This window comes from Podarcis gaigeae (assembly GCF_964106915.1).
Source record: "Podarcis gaigeae genome assembly, chromosome: 9".
Taxonomy (NCBI): domain Eukaryota; kingdom Metazoa; phylum Chordata; class Lepidosauria; order Squamata; family Lacertidae; genus Podarcis; species Podarcis gaigeae.
This window is the reverse complement of record NC_139685.1, coordinates 51,064,323-51,085,684: the sequence shown is the minus strand read 5'-3', so window position 1 is coordinate 51,085,684 and position 21,362 is coordinate 51,064,323. Positions and strand designations below refer to the sequence as shown.

At 40.6% G+C, this 21,362-nt stretch overlaps 1 protein-coding gene across 37 annotated transcripts in view; it reads left to right on the top strand.

The window, feature by feature from the left end:
• Positions 1-21,362, top strand: part of BLTP1 (bridge-like lipid transfer protein family member 1) — a 102,815-nt gene that overhangs the window by 33,380 nt on the left and 48,073 nt on the right. For all 37 annotated transcript variants that reach the window (XM_083755147.1, XM_083755148.1, XM_083755139.1 and 34 more), the window contains exons 22-41: positions 348-524; positions 2,715-2,843; positions 3,395-3,514; positions 3,750-4,030; positions 4,735-4,985; positions 5,431-5,686; positions 6,341-7,184; positions 8,083-8,153; positions 9,940-10,113; positions 13,530-13,650; positions 13,937-14,080; positions 14,404-14,531; positions 15,003-15,205; positions 15,465-15,662; positions 15,749-15,960; positions 16,312-16,463; positions 17,185-17,335; positions 18,421-18,573; positions 18,942-19,182; positions 21,136-21,284. In XM_083755147.1, the coding sequence (XP_083611273.1) occupies positions 348-524; positions 2,715-2,843; positions 3,395-3,514; positions 3,750-4,030; positions 4,735-4,985; positions 5,431-5,686; positions 6,341-7,184; positions 8,083-8,153; positions 9,940-10,113; positions 13,530-13,650; positions 13,937-14,080; positions 14,404-14,531; positions 15,003-15,205; positions 15,465-15,662; positions 15,749-15,960; positions 16,312-16,463; positions 17,185-17,335; positions 18,421-18,573; positions 18,942-19,182; positions 21,136-21,284 (4,155 nt within the window). The remainder of the gene's footprint in view (positions 1-347; positions 525-2,714; positions 2,844-3,394; positions 3,515-3,749; positions 4,031-4,734; positions 4,986-5,430; positions 5,687-6,340; positions 7,185-8,082; positions 8,154-9,939; positions 10,114-13,529; positions 13,651-13,936; positions 14,081-14,403; positions 14,532-15,002; positions 15,206-15,464; positions 15,663-15,748; positions 15,961-16,311; positions 16,464-17,184; positions 17,336-18,420; positions 18,574-18,941; positions 19,183-21,135; positions 21,285-21,362) is intronic.

Sequence of the window (21,362 nt, the reverse complement as noted above, 5' to 3'; positions counted from 1 at the left end):
CTGCAAATGGAAGTCCATTGTGCATGAGGGATGACACTATTGGATGTCGCTCATTACAACCATGTTGCTTCAGCAACCTTAACTCATATTAATTATTTTAAACTGTTTATTTCGTTCACCATAGATAAACAAAATAAGTAAGAGTCATAAGCATCTTGATCTAATTTGCGCATTTTGGCAAAATTATAGCTTACATGCATCTGATGAACCTATAAACATTTGCTTTTCTATTTCAAAAGAAGAGCAACACTATTGCATAGCTGCAAAATATGAATCCATAGCCAGGTAATGCAGGCTTATTTTAATGGGCTTTCACTCCCACATGACCAGTCTTTTATTCTTCACAGAGGCCCAGTGTGGATGAAGTTCTTCGTGAGGGTCATATGAGCCTTTCAGGTCTGCAGCTAAGGGCCCATGCTATGTTTTCAGCAGAAGGTCTGCCCCTGGGAGCTGACTCTTTAGAATATGCATGGTTGATTGATGTGCAAGCTGGGAGCCTGACATCCAAAGTTACAGTCCCACAGGTATGCCACATAGCATGGGATTTGAATGTCTGCACTGTTTTCTTAGCATGAACCAAGCGCCTGATCCAAACACGCTAAGCCATATGCAGCCCCTATACCTCCTTTCTTCACATGGGCAGAGATGCAAGTCAGGAAGTCTCAGTTAATCATAACTTCCCATTCCATGCAATCTGGGAAACTCTGGTTAAACAAGCCAGAGACTATGAAGCCATTCTTTAAAGCTGACTTATGAATCCTGGCTTGCTTGGAAACCATCAAAACTCATGGTTTGCATGTAATGGGAAGTGTTCATTGAGTGCATCTTTCTGGCTTGTTTTCCTGCTCTCATTAAAGGGTGGCATGTGAATCCCTGAAACTTTTGTATATCCTGGCTTTATTAAACTAGGTTATGATTCTACGAGTTAAGTCACTAATTTTAGGCTTCCTTTCTGTTTTTCTGAAACACCAGATTTTGAAGGGAATATTCACATGATTGTTTCCATCTAAAAGGAATTGAAATTCCAAAATGATAATCAAGGGAGGACATTTAGATAAAGGGAAAGAAAGAAAGAAAGAAAGAAAGAGAAGTATATGGACTGTAAATGTTGGTCCAGATTTTTAAACCTCAAAATGTTAGACTTAGCTCTTTGTTCATCCACAATTTAAGAAGATAAGGATCAAGAATTTCAAATAGCTTCCACATGCACCTTTCTTTGGTTTGCTTTGATTTACTTGGCTTGGATCCACACAATATTTTTTTTAAAAAGCTAATCTGTTTAAATCTGATGCATTAGTAAAACTTAACGAAGGTGGATAAAGCACTGTCAGCTTTTGTGTTCCTTTTTTCAGGAATCTACTGTAGATAATGTTGAGGTTCTCATTTGTTCATGGCAGTTTAGGTTCTGATTGCATAGGAGAAAACACCTAGTAAAAAGACTTGAAGAAAGAGGCTTGTGGAGAACTTGCATGTTGAATGCATTCTTACTTTTTCTATATGAACGTCATCACCCCCTCCCTCTTTTTATGAAGTAGTTAAATGTTGCATGAGAAACCATTATGTTTAGCACTTCAGTTTCTGTGGAATATATTTTCAGTGAGAACAGCACAATTGTTCACAATAATACGCTTACTAAAAAGATTTCTCAACAAAGTGCTGCTTCATACTCCTAGGGATAAGAAGCTTGTTATAACTGAATATATTATGTACAGTGGTGCCTCGGGTTAAGTACTTAATTCATTCCGGAGGTCTGTTCTTAACCTGAAACTGTTCTTAACCTGAAGCACCACTTCAGCTAATGGGGCCTCCTGCTGCCGCTGTGCCGCCGAAGCACGATTTCTGTTCTCATCCTGAAGCAAAGTACTTAACCCAAACTAATATTTCTGGCTTAGCAGAGTCTGTAACCTGAAGCATATGTAACCCAAGGTACCACTGTATATAACATTAGAATGGAAAGTCCATAGGCCTCTTTTCCAGCTGAAATTACTTTTATAAAATTAAAAGTCCAGTTATTTTGTATGTGTATTTTGGCAAATACTTGGACTAACATGTGAATCAATACGTTGGTTGTCATGCAACTTAAGCACCTTTGAACAAGCAGCGTGTTTTTCAATATCAATGTTCCATTTGTTGATCATTTCCAGTTTTTCCTGTTTGCTGCTTTAGTGTGAATATGAAGAGTAGAAGTTATTGGTTGAAGGATTTAAACAAAGAAACAAACCTGGTGACAAACAAATGCTATTTGTAAAAAGAGGGTACGATAGGACTTTCACACCTCCTCCTCCTCCTCGCTGCAGCCCCTGTCCCCATCCTACCTGTTGTGGATAGTCCCCCAAATCTTTGGATCAGATATTTGGGGAATGCAGGGGGGCTATGGGGGGGAGCAGTAGGTGAAGCCACCTTTACACAAGCACAAGTCTGTTGTACAAGTGAGTTAAAACTCTATAGCAAATACTTGGTAATGTTGACTACACCTGGCAGCTTGCATTCAAAAGCTACCTTGCATGTTGCCCTTTCCCTTTTTGCAGACCTAGGATGTATGTCATTACAATGATAATTATAAGGGCAAGGTTTTGAGCTCATTTTGTAGAATCAGTTGCAAGGATCGAAAGCCATGAAAGTTCAGGGTCTTGGACCATTTTTCAAATAGTTGTGAAAACCTTCGATTTTAATGACTGTTTCACTTCACTCAACGTATTCTTACCTCTTTGCAGCTTGCATGCCTGCTTGAATGGGGGCAGACATTTGTGTTTCATGTGGCATGCCGTGAGTTTGAACTGGAAAGGCCAAAATCTGTAATCATATGTCAGCATGGAATTGATCGCCGCTTCTGTGAAGCTAAGGTAAAGCCTAGCTATGATCTGATATTTACTAGCTATAGTTTCGTAAGATAAATTGGTCATGTAGGAAATAGGTGAACATTTGGAGGTTAATGCCCTTCCAGCTTTATTAGTAGTTGTGCCGAAGCCCCTCCCCCACAACCATTGCTGCCACTTGCTCATGGAATGGGTGAAATACTTTGCACACATTGGAATTCATAAACTAGATTGATGCAAGCTTCTGAAATAAATAGATTCTTTAAATCCATGCCTCCCCTTTTTGTGGAAAACAGAAATGCAGTTGCAGCATTCAAAATGGCAATATGGAAGAGAGGGATTTCTTAAAAAGTTAAGATATTATGCAGAAAAGTAAGACATCCCCTCCCCAGGACACCAATTTTACTGTTTAGAAGGTGGAAATCCTCTTTGCATGTTCCACAGTTTGCAGAAGAATAATCACTGTTCTCGTGCCTTTTAAATTATACCAAGGAGAATATGTAATTATGTCCTTTTCTTTTCTTTTTTTCTTTTCTTTTCTTTGCATGATTGTGTTTTCTGTTCCAAATTTTCTTTAGATAAGTTGCATTTCAGGCCCTTGTCCAACATCAGATGCATTAAAGTACACTATGACACGACTTGCAGTAGATGGGGCAGATATATACATTGTAGAACATGGTTGTGCCACTAATATAAAGGTAGGTGTTCTTTTCGTATCTCGTGACCCTTCATTTCGGTAGTAATTCTTAAACATTATTTTACACTTTTCTTTAAATGAGTAAGGTGTTGTTATTACATCATCTGCTTGGGAAGGAGGTGCTTGAGGAGGGAGGGACATGGGTAATGCCATCCAAATTTCATTTATCATGGGTAGGGGGAGAGGCAGACTTTTTACTGCTACCCACTGATATTTTTTCTCTATTTAACTTTTAGATGGGTGCTGTACGCCTTGCCAATTGTAACCTCCACAATCAGTCTGTTGGTGAAGGTGTAAGTGCTGCCATTCAAGACGTCCAGCTACGACAATACATTGAGCAAGTGAACAGTTGCCGAGTTGGCCTTCAGCCTGCAGTGCTGCGGAGAGCATATTGGCTAGAAGCAGGGTCAGTCAATTTGGGCCTTATCACTGCTGATGTTGCTTTAGCAGCAGATCACCATTCTAAGCATGAAGCACAGAGACATTTTTTGGAAACTCATGATAACAGAACTAAGAGGTAAGAGAAGCTACAGGTGAAAAAATGTCTTTTAAGTAGTCATATGGGTCAAAAAGTGAAAATGTGGTCATGCTTAATGGGCTATTGAATGATGCACAAGTGAAATGCTTATATTTACTACCTTGCATGAATGAATCTTAATAAGTACTTTGCTAATAACTAGAATAAATATACTAAGGCAGAATTTTGTCATTGTGATTTAATGGGTTCCATGTTTAGGAATTGATGTACTAAACCATGAGAGTTAGTGACAAGGATTTTTGGGGAGTGGGGTTAGTTTAATTTTATGCTGCAACCCCCATGCCATAGCCTAAGTCTTTAGAGCAGCAGTTCTCAACCTGTGTGTCCCCAGATATTGTTGGACTACAACTCCCATCACCCTTAGCTAGCAAGGCCAGAGCTCAGGGATGATGGGAGTTGTAGTCCAACAACATATGGGGACCCACAGGTTGAGAACCGCTGCTTTAGAAGCACGCTTCCATTATTTTTAGTGACAGTTGGCTTCCTTAAGCACGTGTCTGCTTCTAAAAAAACATCCAACCCATCCTTCTTAATCTGTGCAGATTAATTTGCTTGTTTGGCTAAATGGGTGAAATAATTAGCCTCAATTTCTGTGGAAGTTTGGGGGCTAGTAACACTTGGAATGATATTATTCCATTGAATTAAAATATGCCTCTTTTTAAAATGTTACCTTTTTTTTGTAGGTTATGGTTTTTATGGCCAGATGATAATACAAAAAATAAGAGAAGTAAGAACAAGTGTGGCTGTCTTGGAGGTTGTAGGTTTTTCGGTGGCACAGTTTCAGGATTAGACTTCTTCAAGCTTGAAGAGCTGACACCATCAAGTAGCTCTGCTTTTTCAAGTACAAGTGCTGAATCAGATATGTTTTATGGACAATCTTTGCTACAGCCTGGAGAATGGATTATTACCAAAGAGCTTCCCAAAATTATGGATGGTAATTAGTGTGTGTGTCTGTACAAATGCGTATATTTGACAAAATATTAATATATTTTGGATATTATTTAACATCATAGTAAATAATTTCCCATTTAACACTAGCTAGCTAGTGGCATAAATAAAATAGCCATTATTTAGGGGAAAGTGACATAATGAGCTGCCACTGAAATACTGTTATTGTTATGATTATTGCTACATATATTATTAAATTGGTATGCCTAGTTTCCAATATCGGAGATGATAATGTGTTGTACTGTAGAAAGATATTCTAAATTGGTGACTGGGTTGATTCATGGATAGCTTGTTACAATTTCTACAAAAATTACAGATAAAACATATATGTACTTACTCCTCAAATCCTTTTTACCAAGAACAAAAGGGAAAGTGCTGATACCTTTATTATTGACTGATTTGTATATAATATTTTCTTGCTTTGTTCTTAGGCAAGGCAAATGGCATTAAAAGGAAAGATTGGGAATGCCGAACTGTGGGAATAGAAGAAAGAAAATCTCAGCACCTGAATTTACAAGTACCGCTACGATCTCATAGTTCTTCCTCCTCTTCAGAAGAGAATAGTAGTTCTAGTGCTGCACTCCCCTTGCTTGCAGGTGATAGAGAAAGCCCTTCTTCCGCTGTTGAAGACCACTTGGGGCAAAAGGAGTTCTTGGCAGGTGCAAAAAGAGAAGATGCCCATGGAAGGTGAATATGCTGCTTCTCAGTGTTCATTTACTACACAACAAAAGCTTTGGCTATAGAACGTAAAAACATCTGTGGCAATGCTGGCGACAGATAGTACCCAACTAACTTGTTCCAGCAGTGCAAAGATTTCTGTGTGGGCAGCATTCATCCGCCCTATGAGTGCTCCCTATATCTATACTGGATTTCCCCCCAACACTCCAGAGCAGATTTGGGGAGGGCACAAGGAGAGGAGGGGGTAAAGTTATTTGGTGCAGGTTGGAATCCTAGTGCTGACAAAATGGCTGATTTTGATGCTACCCATCAAGTCTAGACTTGTTGCTTCCTTGCTATGTAGAGCACTGGAGGAGTGAGGGGCAGGAGACAGGAAGCATTAGCTTATACAGTGTATGGATTATATATAGTGGCTACTGTCCAGTCCATTATATACTGTATACTGAAGAAAAGAAATTGGGACTTTAGCAGGTGCCACAGTTTGTGGAATTGTGACCTTTGTTTAATCATTTATTGCAATCTTTCATGAATCCCGTGATTAAGGATTATATGCAAATTTATTTATTCAAATCATTCATATTCCACTGTTCAACTGGAAAGTTTCTTATTATTATAGAGAACATGTGTATCATTATTGAGAAGAATGTTTTCTCCCCCTTCTAGTTCTGCAGCAGAAGGTTCGGAAAGTAGTCCTGTGTCTCCTAACCTCCAAGAGAGACCTGTTGGACAATCTCCTCTTAGATCTCCTTTGAAACGGCAAGCATCAGTATGTTCTACTCGACTTGGAAGTACCAAAAGTCTTACTGCAGCCTTCTATGGAGATAAACAACCTGTTCCAGCTGGTGTGCAGTTCAGCAGTGATGTCTCCCGCAGTGATGAAAATGTCTTAGACTCTCCAAAGCAAAGGAGAAGCTTTGGTTCATTCCCATATACCCCTTCTGCAGACTCAAATTCATTTCATCAGTATCGCTCCATGGACTCCAGCATGTCAATGGCTGATAGCGAAGCCTACTTTTCAGCAGCTGAGGACTTTGAACCCATAAGCAGCGACGAGGGTCCAGGAACATATCCTGGAAGAAAAAAGAAGAGAAAGCAAGCCAAACAAATTGATTATGGGAGAGGTTCAATCTATCACAGTGTAGAAGGACCCTTGACTACTACATTGCATGGAGAAACTAGTCACGATCCAAAGGTCATACCAATAAAAACTCATCCCTCCCAAGCGTCATTTGTTTCTGCTTTGGGAGTAGAAGATGAACTTGTAGAGCATTTATATGTCATAGAAGCTGAGAAGGCTCCAGAGAATGAGCAAATTACTTCCCAGCAGCCTGTAATGAACTGCTACCAAAGTTACCTTACCCAGTACCAAGTGGTTAACTGGTCAGTCAAACATCCGACAAACAAAAGAACCTCGAAATCATCCTTACATCGCCCTTTAGATCTTGACACTCCGACTAGTGAGGAAAGTTCCTCATCTTTTGAACAGCTTTCTGTCCCAACCTTTAAGGTAAAAAAATAGCACAGTGAATTTGAAATCAATTTAAAGGAAAGCAAGCACTTGATTGGGTTGTAAAAAATGCATGGGGAGTGCATAGTGTTAGTGAATTTTTGTTATGGTGAACTTTGAAATGATGTGCTAAAGTTATATAAAATAATTATCATGGATAAGTGTGTTGGAATTAAAGTTGTAACTTGGGAAATGGGAATGAGTTAGGGTTAGATACATAATCACATAGGAGTCTGTTAAATGGTTAGCATATCTACTTTACCAAAAAACAATTCACGCCAGTTCTTCACAGCCATACATACAGTTTGTTTGAATTGTGAATCAGTAAACAAGAGCTGAAATATTCTGCTGTAAATCTCTTCAAAGTGTTCATAAGACTGATTTTCATGAAGAAGTGCTCTGATTGGATTTCTATTTCAAGATTCAGTCAGGGCATTTTGTATCTATTAAATATGTGGTTTTGTGTAACATCTTTACAAAGTATTGATCCATTGAACGCTTAGGACTTATGCATCTTGTTAAAACCATAGAATTGTATAGTTGGAAGTTACCCCAAGCATCATCTAGTTCAGACCCCTGCAGTGCAGGAATCCTGCCCACAGCCGTGCCTTGGTGGGCTTGAACCAGCCAACCTCCTGGTTAACAGCCAGACACACTGACCCCTTGTGTTGCTTTCAAGCAATGTTTTTAAAAGTATAATGTGGAATTATGTGGTGTGTTTTTTTAATAAATCTGTATCATCAGTGCAGATTTCAGCTGTAAATTCAACTGTAAAGTCAAATGTAGACATGTAGCAGTGTTCATAGTGATAGGGGAAATACAAATAGGATATTGCATGTTAAACTCGTATAAGGTTAAAACCCCTAGAACAGAAGTAATAAGAAATTTTCTCTTCTAGATTGTTAAGCAGGGTCTCACAGCGAATGCTCTCCTGGACCGAGGTATGCAGTTTACAGGATCAACATCTAAGTGAGTAACAAATTGCAATATGTTTGTTATATTGTAAAAGTCAATTCCCCTTCCTGTGTGCTTGAAAGACTGTGGCAGCTGCTTCTGTTGGATGCAGTCCTACACTGCAAAAGGGTATATGTAAAAACCATGACCATGTCAACAGGGCTGAATCTTTCCCACCCAGTTGCCACCCTCCATCTGAGTGAGATGCTAATTGTGTCACATTCCCATGCACACCATGGATTTGCACACCACCCAAGCAGCTTCCATGCTGCTTGAAGCACATAAGAAGGAAATCTTAAAAATAGGCTGATACAGTGGTACCTCGGGTTACATATGCTCGGGTTACGTACGCTTCAGGTTACAGACGCTGCTAACCCAGAAATAGTACCTCGGGTTAAGAACTTTGCTTCAGGATGAGAACAGAAATCATGCTCTGGCGGCGCGGCGGCAGCCGGGAGGCCCCATTAGCTAAAGTGGTGCTTCAGGTTAAGGACAGTTTCAGGATAAGAACGGACCTCCAGAATGAATTAAGTTCTTAACCTGAGGTACCACTGTATAATTCTTTTTCTTTTTCTTTGAGTCTTCCCCAGTTTGAACAATTTTCCCATTTTGCAGTAAGGACTATACTGATCTATAAGACCAGGGCATCATTAAACATGCTTCTGCTTTCCATAATCTCACAAAGTATGGTGCTGAATCAGAGATAGACGTCTTTCCTGTTCCTTTCCAATGATCCCTGTGTTAAAATTCTGCTTGCTTTGAAACATCCTTGCAATTTGATGCTGTTAGCCAATGGGGAGGTACACTTTGCTCTTTAGTCTATCTGCTCTAAGCACAAATGGCTTTTCAGGGGATTATGGAAATGATTGTGAAACATTCTACCATCTGACGGATAAAAAGCATGCACAGGCTTGATAAGTGGTGCCAGACTGTGTAAATGTGAGAGTCTTATGTGTCATTTTCCTTACGTTTGTTTCCGATTAAAAAATTCTCATTCAGGGTAGCTTGTTTATGATGATGAATCAAGGCACGCTGCTTTCAAAACAAATTTCAGTCATTGGAGCTGTTGATAATCTCATGCACACTAGTCACTTGCAGTTTGCTTTCCATAATGCATGCAGTCATGTACAGCTCAGCATGTAGAAGCTGTTTAATGCTGACACTGTTGAGATTGTACTTGGATTTCTTTGAAGCATAAAGCTTGCAAGCTCTCTTTAGATAACCCACATTTCTTCCCTAGCATCTTTTCCCCTTTGAATGTCCGTGTAATGCTTTGTAGTACATTTCATTAGTCATATTGGGCTGAGTCTTCTAGGAAATATTGAAGGAGACAAAAGAAGTATATGTGCCCTGTGGGTACTAGTAATCTCTGATTTACATTGTGACTGAAGGCACTTGCTAATTGGCTAAAGCAATTATGCCTTTAATGTCCTGAACTGACAGCACAAACTACATCCTTATTTACGAATCACTGAATTATGAACCAAAAATACGTTTTTGACGTTAGGTTAAGCTAGTCATTTGAGAAAACACCCAACAAATAAATGTGCCAATGCTGCAGTCTTACTGGGATTCTTATCTTTGTGATTGAATTGGCCTTGTGTGAACACCTGCCATTCTTCAAATTAGACAGCTTATTAAACTCTCTCACCTTGTTCTCTTAGCACTGCAAGATAGTTGTATCTTGAAAAGAGGGTTAGCCAAATAAATGCTTCTAATAAATTCTGCTGTGTCAAGTAACAATAGAAAGCAGCTGCATATTTTCTTTAAAAACTAATAATTTGTACTTTTGTTTGTTTAGTAACCCATATACTCCCTTGGATAAGAAAATCCTTGATAATACAGATGATGAAACAATAACGGAGGAATGGACGCTCGATCACCCAGTTTCCCAGACACGAACAACCGCTATTGTGGAAATAAAAGGAACTGTGGATGTAGTTCTCACTCCTCTTGTAGCAGAAGCTTTAGACAGGTATTTAACATTTTGGGGAGAAGAATGAACCTAACAGTCTGAACTTATAACAAACAGCTGATGGGATCACATACATGGGCTTGTTGCAGCAGCACAAGTCATGGTGTTGTTTTGGTGCTTCAAATGGTCAAGGATAACTAGCCTCAATGTTGACATGGTAAAGTATTGCTGCATGTCAACCCAATCTGAGTGGTGTGAGGTTCCAGGTGCTTACCCAGGGTTCATGTTTCCTTTTGGAAATGAGGCACGGTGGCAACTGTGGTGTTTTTAGGATACAGTGGTGCCCCGCAAGACGAACGCCTCACAAGACGAAAAACCCGCTAGACGAAAGGGTTTTCCGTTTTGGAGGCGCTTCGCAAAACGAATTTCCCTATGGGCTTGCTTCGCAAGAAGAAAGCCCATAGGGAAATCTCCGGGGACCTCTTTTAAATGCTAGCGGTGGGGAGCAAAGCCTTTCCCCCCCCTCCGGCCTTCAGAAGAGGTCCAGGAAGGCCGGCGGGGGCCGAAAGGCTTTGCTCCCCACCGCCAGCATTTTAAAAGCAGTCCGGGATAGCAGGGAAGCGCTTCCCGCTATCCCGGATGGCTTTTGAAGGCAGGCAGCGGGGGGGGGGAGCAAAGACTTTCGCCCCCCACCGGCCTTCAGAAGAGGTCCAGGACCTCTTCTGAAGGCCGGTGGGGGGCGAAAGTCTTTGTCCCCCCTGCCTGCCTTCCCGGGGGCTTTTAAATCGCCCCGGGACAGCGGATAATTCCTCCACTGTCCCGGGGCGATTTTAAAATGCTGGCGGGCAGCAGCGAAGGCTTCGCGGGCAGCAGCGCTGCCGCCCGCCAGCATTTTAAGATCACCCCAGACAGTGGAGACTTCTCCGCTCCCGGGGCGATTTTAAAATGCTGGTGGGCGGCAGCGAAGGCTTCGCGGGCAGCAGCGCTGCCGCCCGCCAGCATTTTAAGATCACCCCAGACAGCGGAGAAGTCCTCCGCTGTCCCGGGGTTTTTAAAATGCTGGTGGGCGGCAGCGAAGGCTTCGCTGCCGCCCGCCAGCATTTTAAAATCGCCCCGGGAGCGGAGAAGTCTCCGCTGTCTGGGGTGATCTTAAAATGCTGGCGGGCGGCAGCGCTGCTGCCCGCGAAGCCTTCGCTGCCGCCCACCAGCATTTTAAAAACCCCGGGACAGTGAAGGACTTCTCCGCTGTCTGGGGTGATCTTAAAATGCTGGCGGGCAGCAGCGCTGCTGCCCGCCAGCATTTTAAAATCGCCCCGGGAAGTCTCCGCTGTCCCAGGGGCTTTTAAAATGCTGGGGGACGGCAGCGCGCCGGCCAGCATTTTAAGACCGCCCCGGGACAGCGGAGAAGTCTCCGCTGTCCCGGGAAGGCAGGCGGGGGGGGGAGCAAAGACTTTCGCCCCCCACCGGCCTTCAGAAGAGGTCGGGGGACAGACTGTCCCCGGACCTGGTCTGAAGGAGGTTTCCATAGGAACGCATTAATTGATTTTTAATGCATTCCTATGGGAAACCGTGCTTCGCAAGACGAAAAACTCGCAAGACGAAAAGACTTGCGGAACGAATTAATTTCGTCTTGCGAGGCACCACTGTATATAATTTATTTATACATATATACAACCTGAGCCTATAATAGAGCAGTTCACAGCATCAACACCCCAAAAGGGTCTTGTTTCTCCAATAGCCACAGCCTTGGATTCAAATAGTTTGCTGCTTTACTCTACAGCTCCAAACTCTGGGTTCAACTTCTAACTAACTATGAGCTGGGGGAGCGGTCACCCATTTGCCATCTCACATTTGCCATCTCACACAAAGCCTTTCTCCTTTGTTTCCCTTAATGGCCCATCACCCAGCCTTATCACAGGAAGCTAGCCTGACATATTTTAAGAAATGAGGTGCAGCCAAATAAGGATCACTTCAATGTCCTTTCTTATCTGTCTCACTGGAACTAGAGATATGTCTCCCTCTTTCATTTTTGAAATACTGTGGTTGCAAAACACCAGTATTAATTAGAACAAGAGTTTGGATTTGATATCCCGCTTTATCACTACCCGCAGGAGTCTCAAAGCGGCTAACCTTCTCCTTTCCCTTCCTCCCCCACAACAAACACTCTGTGAGGTGAGTGGGGCTGAGACCCAGCAGCTGCATGTGGAGGAGTGGGGAATCAAACCTGGTTCACCAGATTATGAGTTTACTGCTCTTAACCACTACACCACACTGGCTATCACCTCTGCTTGCTCTGCTCACCAACCCTTCCTACCCCATTGCCCTTCTCCCACACCTTACCAATCTCCTCCCTTTATACCTTATCCACCCCCTTGCCTATCCCTCTCCAGCTTGACCCAAGCCCCTCCTCTATTGCCCCACACCCTTTTTAAGGAACAGGGAAGCACTTTGCACAATAGTTTGCTAAACCACTGGGTGAAGGGCCCCTCTCTGTTAAACAGCTTGCTTGGGCCTACCTGCCCTTCCTCATGTTGATATGACTGGCTGTTGGCAAGTGAAGTGAACTGCAGCGTGTAACAACACATTACGTTTTTAAGAATATAGGAAGACAATTTGTAGCACATGCCAAGGATCAAGTGTTCATGTTGTGCCACACTCCAGTGATGCAACACACTGACTTGTTCTGGTCCTGACAGAGACCCTACCCCATTATCCCATGTTCTGCCAGACCATAAAAGGCTGGGAGAAGCATAGGGCTGCCAAAGGTGAAACTTAGTTAAGGAAAGGGACCTACAAAAGCAGGTCACTACTGTCTCTTTGCAGGCATTGATTGGAGGGCTTCCCATGTATTGAGGAAGCACAAGACTCCTGCTTGGTGTTTGTAGGAGAACCTAATATTTGTGGAAATGTGATTAGTTGCCAGAATCAAATGTCTAGGTTCAGAACTGGCAAATGGTTTTAGAGAAAAGCTTTACACTCAACTTGCTTCAGTATCTCCCCTTCCCATTGTCCCCACCCCACACCCATATTTTTCTTTAAAAGGTAAGCTAATCACAATCAAACAATCACATCCTAGGCCAACCCCAACCTCTCTCACCACCAAAGGAACACAAGTGAACAACACAAGCACGCTGACACCAAACTACATACATTAAGCATAATAGAAACACCGCTACCCGACCCCACCCCACCCCCATCCATCTCCCCTCCTTCCACCCTCCTTTCTTTCTTTCTTTTTTTTTTTCTTTTCTTTTTTCTTCTCCCCCTAATGCCTCAACAAATGAAATGGATTTGTAAAAATGTTACACGGGGGAAAAAAATACGAGGCATTACACTTACACTGTAAAACAAGAAAGCCCTTAATAAAATATTTTTTTTAAAAAAGGTAAGCTAATAAATGTTTGTAGCCTATGTATGGATTGTATCTTGATTTTATTTCTTGTGAATGAAATTGTTTTGAACTAATTTTCCTACAGGTATATAGAGGCAATGGTTCACTGCGCTTGCACGTGTCACCCTGCAGCCATTGTGGATGATTTGCATTGTAAGGTCCTCAGAGAAGCTGTACAGAACAGAAAAACAACCTTCTCAGAAAATGTATGTTTATTATGTCATAGTATCTTTACTAAATACATAAGGTTTATTCACAGAAAGTGGGGTTGGAAAGGAAATAGCCATGGTGATGTTTGCTTCTGTCTCTCTTTTGTAAGTAGTAGTGGTCTGCTTAAGAACGGGGAGAGACATCACAGCTTTTGATTAAGTTATTTTGCTTTAGTTCCTGCCCTAAAAGATCTTTCTGAACTCTCTGAATTATGTGCCATTTTTACTTCTGCGAGCTTAAACAGGCTAAACGGAGCACTAACTGGCATCAATTTCTCCCCAGCTGTCTTCCAAGCAGGATATCAGAGGAACAAAAATAGAAACCCCTGCTGCGGGAACAACACAAGTAAAAACACAGACAAATCTTTCTCTCAAGCAAGATAACGTGACCATTAAAGGTCTTCAAGCCAATGTTTCACTGCCCAAGGTAACAAGCAACATGACCAAGCAAACTTGCAAGATGGGTAATTTTATGCATTAGCTTAATGTTATATCTTATTATGCCAGCAGCATGGAGTAGGGCACCAAGGTGTAAAATGGAGACAAGACACTCCATTTTTCTTGATACCACTTCAGACAAGATAGTTTGGCTGTTCAGTTAACATTGTTATTTTAGCATCATTTGGGTGAAGTGATATTCAGGTTGTTGTTGGTTTTTCTGCATTCAGTGGGATGAAAATTAAGCCTTGTTTTATATCCTTAAAGAACACGGCAAAGGTTTTCATTATTCTTTCGGATCGCTTTTTGTAGGTAAACTTGTGTTTACTGCAAGCGTCAGTGGAAGAATCGTCAAGCACAGCTGCAAGCAAAAATGTTACCCATGTTTCTTTAGTGGCTTTGTGTTTTGATAGGATTGCTACACAGGTTCGTATGAACAGGTAAGGGAGTACCCTTTGATAATTCATAGTGTCTGTTTGTAATTACATAGCAGAGCTTAATAAAGTACCTATCAAGCAATTTCTTGATAGCAACTTCTTCCTAAATTAGAAAGTAAGTCTCAAACTGAGATGGAAAAAGAAAGGAATGGGTTCAAATCATTCCAGATTTTCTCAAAACGAGTGCAGTGTAGATTTCTGGGCGAAACGTTATGATATGTTAAAAACAGTTTAACCATCTTGTCCTATGTATGATAAGCATTTCATATTAGATGATATAGGGCAGACTTGTGATGTATATTTTGCAGAAGTGACTATGAGAACTATGACTTTCACCTGATTGCCCTGATCAGTTATTGCTGTTTGCTATTAGCATTTATTTAGGCAACAAAAGCACTTGAATTGTAAATATGTTTGCTGATGGTACAAATGAAGTTTAAGAAACGACTCAAATATTTCCTTTTCATTTAAAAGGGGTATTGTTGAAGAAAATCCAAACAGTACCGAAACGAGGAGAAGCTCTGTAACTTTTGACAAGTATGTCCATACCAATAAAATGCAGCCTCAGTCTTCTGGTTCTCTGCGATCAAATGCTGGAGCAGAGAAAGGAAAAGAAATTGCAGCAAAGCTTAATATTCACCGTATTCATGGGCAACTCAGGGGCCTTGATACAGCAGGTAAACTTGCTTGTAATCCTAGTTTCAAAGATTTTCCACTACAAAACACTTATCAGAACTGCATTACCTATTTCTTGTCAAAATTTACTCATTGCAGCAAATTTTCACTGTTGGAATAACGTATAGCCATAGCACAATGGCCTAAAATGTGCACTGCTCTAGTCTTATGTCTTGAACTGTATTTGTATTCCCACAAATGAAATAAATAACATTTTACTGGACAGCTATACTGATATCAACAATAATTTCCTCCCTGCAGATATTGGGACCTGTGCCATAACAGCGATTCCTTTTGAAAAATCAAAAGTCCTTTTCACATTGGAAGAGTTGGACGACTTTTCATTTGTAGATGAAACGGATCATCAGGCTGTTCCAGATGTAACACGGATAGGTCCCAGCCAAGAGAAATGGGGCTGGATAATGTTTGAGTGTGGAATCGAAAATTTGACAATAAAAGGTAAAGCAACATATTGGACCATTTCTTTTGTGCCCTAACATAATAAAGTGAGCAAACCAACATTTCCCTCTTTCTTATACTTCTAGGTGGCAGACAGTCTGGTGCTGTTTTATATAGTACATTTGGGAACATGGGTAAATCTTCAGCTGCAGAAAGGGGTGGATTGCTTGCATCCAACAATTCTTCTGATTCTCCAACCGGTAGTGGTTATAATACTGATGTCTCTGATGAAAATCTTCCCTGTGATCAGTTAAGTGCTGCATCAGACACTCATCCAAATTCCATTTCAGATGAGCAGGTGAGACATGTTTTCTTTTTTCTTTATATACATACATATACATATATATACTGATTTTGACAAAGTAATAATAAATAAATAACCTCTTGCTATGGTTTGACCCCTTTCCGTTTTAACAGTACAAGGCATGTTTTCTAATGTTCTTGTTTGGTAGCAACACATTTTCTTATTTGCTAAATGGATCTGATTTTCTTGTCATTGCTCACTTTCGATGCATCCCACTGGGAAAGCATGCAATCCACGAGCACTTTCAGAATATTTTAAAGAAGTGGAAGCATTTCTTCCATTCTGAAAAACAAATTTATCTTGCACCTTTCTTTCTTCTCTCTTCCCTTTATCTTTTTTATATAGGATGAAGGGGTTGAATCAGATGATCTGAAAAAAGACCACCCTCTAAGGCCACCTCCACCTGATTCTTGTAGCATGAAATTGACAATCAAAGAAATTTGGTTCAGTTTTGCTGCTCCTACAAATGTGCGTTCACCTGCCCATATATTTTCAAGGTACGGTGGTTTCCGCTTTAGGGTATTCAGACTGCGTACTGTAGTCTTTTAGGCCAAACCACATGGTATGTTAGCTATGTATCTTTGCCTTGAAGTACAGGGTTCCCCCCCTCCATATACACAAATGGGGGCCCTGATGTGCTCTCAGTCCAGACGAGTCTCCCCTCAGTGTCTATAATTTGTATTGGGTGGGGGAACTCCCCAACTCCCAGTTAAACCTTTCTTCCTATGCAAATTGCAGGCATTCTAGATCAGGATCCTAGCAGGAGACAAAGAGTTACTTTGTCCATGCTAGGGTCTTCATCCAGATCAAGCTCCTTGCCTGAGTTTCCTGAGCTGAGGAGCTTTCACTTTAACTGTTGCAGTATGTAGTTGTTGCCATAACAAAGGTCTACTTAACGATTACCTCAGTTCATAATTATCCAAATTTGGCATTGCTCACTAGCATTGTCTCCTTGATCTGCATTTCTGAGTCTATAATAAACTTTTGGAACTTAACCTGCTTTATATGAGCTGGCTTTGGATTGAGTTCCTAATATGTACAGATGAAAGCTGGGTTTCAACACTACCAGGGTTGTTGGTATTTATGGAAAAATAATTAAACCTTTCAAGTTTACAGTTAAAGAATATTTAAATGAAAATTCCATATTCAATCACCAGAGTTGCCCTAAGGAAGGTGAAATTATACTTTTATATCTGATTTCCCCCCCCCCCCAAACAGGCAGCTGAACCTTCTAAGCACAGCAACTCCTGCTGTTGGTGCTTGGCTTCTTCCTATTGATCAAGTGAAGTCCTCCTTAAACAAATTAGAAACAGAAGGAACACTACGGGTTTGTGCTGTCATGGGCTGTATAATGACCGAAGCCTTAGAGGTGGGTGTGTTGTTGATGAATAGATAAACAATTAAGTGTATCACTACCTCCTTTAAAAGTGGTTTAATTTTCAGAAGTGTGTTGGCAGTCCCCCCTGGGTTCATAGTTGCAAACACTTATTAGCCCAGTATAGTTTTCCTAGCCTGTTCCTTTGGAATATATGGAATAACCTCATGTATACTATCTTGGAGGACAAACAGAATGCAAATGTGAATATTATAATGCCAATCTGGAAATGGATATTGACATTGATATTGGCATCTTTGCCTTTTAAAAATAATTGTACTTCTACGTTCAGATACCTGAACCTTGGAAAGTACTGGAACAGTGCTGAATGCTTTTTACTGGCCAGATATTAACACTTCTACTGTCCTTCTGCATGTGGCTTTGAACTAGTTGTTTGCCTTACAATAGCTCTAATATTTCATTAGTAGGATATCATATGAAACCAGGCCAAAACATTACTCGATATATCATTACATTTCCCATGCATCTCAAATTGTTATTAGGGTAATCCTTGCAGAAACAGAATGAATGCTTTTTGGTGCTCAGGTGACTTGTGTTTTAATTTATTCTGATTGCATAATGATTTTCATTACTAATTGCAGTACTTGAGTACTTAGTATTTTGTCATGTACTGATGTGGCTGTGGTAGAAGATGAATACTAGACATGCAACTGAATTCAGCAGAATAGGAGTAAAACCACATGGAAACATCAGCATGGGTCCTATAGGAAGAGATTGAAAGACTAGGGATTTGTACTCAACGAAGAAATTGTGGGTCCACAAAACATGTTGTTATGTTTATTTGTTTTCTGTAGTTTTCATATAATGTGAAATGCATAAGAAGTTAAGTTTTGTCAGCCTTCTGTTTTAACATCAATAAAAAATAATGAAATATTACAATGTTGCTAAAATGGTAATGCCTTTAAATAGTAAAATCCTAATATAATTCTGTATCTAGGTTTTGGTATATGCACAATATGTGCAGGCCTGGTGCTAGATTTGTAATGTGTTGTGTATTGATGTATTCTGATGTATTGAATCAGTGAATTTAATAAATGTAACCACTTTTATATGTTCAGAACAAAAGCATACACTTTCCTTTAAGAAGCAAGTACAACAGACTCACTAAATTAGCCCGTTACCTACAAGAAAATCCTTCTTGTTTGCTGTGTAATATACTGCACCACTATCTTCATCAAGCAAACTATTCCATCATTGAAGATGCAACTATGGTAAGCTAATTTGTCATGTGTTTACAAATGTATTTAAGTGGAAGTTGTTTTCTTAAATTTCCTAGCCAAACCTGTATGTTTTCAAGTGTCTGAATTGCTTTGGCCATAAAGTGTTCTATTGAAATAGCACAGAGACGTTAATGTGGTAAGATAAAAGAAAAAAAATAAACCTTCTTTTCTTTTAATAAAATCAAGAACTTTAAGGTCCATCCCAGCTGGGCTGTTGTGGGCTAGCTGGTAGGATCTGTTGTCTGAAAGAAGTATGGATTGGCTCCTTGCATACCCTGGTTGGGTCCCCCTTTTACAGGCTAAAAGGAGTTCCCCTTTTTGAATTTGTTTTTCGAATGTACTATGTGTTTGTCTTCTAGAGCGATGGCCTTCCTGCTCTGGTGACGTTAAAGAAAGGTCTCATTGCGCTTGCTAGACAGTGGATGAAATTCATTGTGGTAACTCCAGCCTTCAAAGGAGTGAGTTTACATAGGCCGGCTCAGCCAATGAAACTCCAGTCAACTGTACACCATGAGCAAGAGGATGGCTTTGGCCTAGACAATGGAGGTGGTCTTCAAAGTGACACGAGTGCTGATGGAGCAGAATTTGAGTTCGATGCAGGTATCTTTGTATTTCAACTACACTTTCTCAGCTTAACTTGCTTCTGTAAATGTACTGTGTTAAACTTTTCTTTTTCTTCTTTCTTCTTTCTCACTCCATACACATCCTCTTATTTAATGACTATCAGTTGCACAAGCACACATTGGGTTTTGTTTTCTTTAAGCTAATCTACTTTGCTTTGGGAATAAATAATAATAATTGCTTCTGTCTTTTCCTTCTGTGTGCTGTTGCATATTTCATTATGGAATGGAATGGAAAGCTTAAGGCTAGTATATATGTTCCTTTCTTATCCATGAGATAAGGTACTCAACTTAGTTGCTTCACAAGCTGAAGTCATAGCCTCTAATGCAGGAATAGTTAACCTTTTGGGCTACGTTCACCTTTGGCCAGCCATCTGTGGGCTGCATGGCAGCAGTAGGTGTGACTATGCTGCACTCAACGTGCACACACAGGATGTGCAAACAGGACAGAAGGCACTCAGGCAGATACACAGATATACAGACACACAGACTCTTCCTCTGATCAATTGAAATGGAGAACTTATGATTCCCTGTCCACTCATTAAATGATTGATTTGAAGACTGAAAATTTGCATCCCCGTCAGGATGCTGACTGGGTGAAAAGATGTAAGCCCCAAAATCGTGTCTACTTAATACTTTTCATTTTTGCTACCAAAATTTGTGACCTTGGAGGGCCAGAAAAAATTGCTTGGGGGGCTGAATCAGGCACCCAGGCAATTAAGAATCAATGAGATCTTAGTGTGTAATAATTTAAAACATGGTTAGCATGGACAGTAAGTTCACTTACATATCTGCTATTGCATTTCTTCTTGCAAATTTATCAGTTTTAACATATTTTGATTTCAACCTACACAGAAGTGTTGTCTGTGCCACGTGGAATTAATTAGTAGTGGTTATGCAGTCTTTGTCTATTCAGGTATTCCTTTCTCTGCACAATTAACATTACATACAGAGATAAGCATGTTCTTCCCATCCCTTTCATCCCTGCTTCTTTTGCCCTACATGGAGGGTGACTGCAGCTGAAAGCGTATTTTAATTGTGTAGGATCCTCAAGTATTTTAAAATCTTGGTTATCCAGGGTTCTAGAATGTGAAGGACCTACATGAGAAGAGCCAGTTCCCTGCTGCAAACAGTTGCTCTACAGTTTATACAGGGAGGTGGACGGTTGGGTGAATTTGCTTGTCTCTGCTGTCTCCTGTTCACATTGTTAATGGCATGGAGAAAGGAACACTTGGAAGAGGGCTCTTGTGTTAGGGAAAACTGGGGGGGAATTAATCAAAATGTTTAGAAATGGACAACTATGCTAGAGTGTGCAAGTTGGCAGCAAATATTACACTTTGGAAGCAAGTACATACTTATTTAGTATTGGCAGCACCTTCTGAAGCTTTTTAGCCCAACAAGAAAGACAATATTGCAGTTCTGAGCACTAGGCTTGTTACCATTATGCAACTATATTGAATTACAATTTTGCTTCCCACACAACTATTGAAAAACCTGTGTATTAGAAAAGACTCAACAAATCGATATTTCTGGTTCTTAGTAATTTTGCTGTATCTTAAGTACAATATGAAAAACACTCTACTAATGCTGCTACATAAAGCTTTTCACTTAGATTGCCATAAATTGACAAAGAAGATCTTGATGCAAAGGCAATTGTGAAAAGAGCATAGAAATGGAAAACGACTTTATAGTTGTGGCAAAGAGACAAGGAAAAAAATGGATGTGAGCAGCTCAGTCTTCAGAAATGCATTATACTCTTTCAACAGCCCACGTTTTAGGGTCTCAAATTGGGTTTAAATCAAATGTCTGCAATTCTGTGTACCAGATGTAAATGAGAACTTACAGGGCAGCCTAGTAATAAGCATCCTCAATAACCAATAGCCTTGGCTACATTTCTCCTATAATTAATCCGTGCAACTGTTGGATGTTTCAGCCACTGTCAGTGAACATACAATGCTTCTGGAAGGAACTGGTGCCCGCCCCCCGCCCGCTGGTGTTTCTTCTGGTCCTGTGACAGGGGCTGAGATTATGAGGAAATTATCCAAGACTCATACACATAGTGATTCTGGCCTCAAAATAAAGGTAAAACTGCTTTATTCTTAAAACGAGGAGGAGATTGGATATAAAACAAGCCACTTTGTGAAGTGCCTTCCCCCGGCA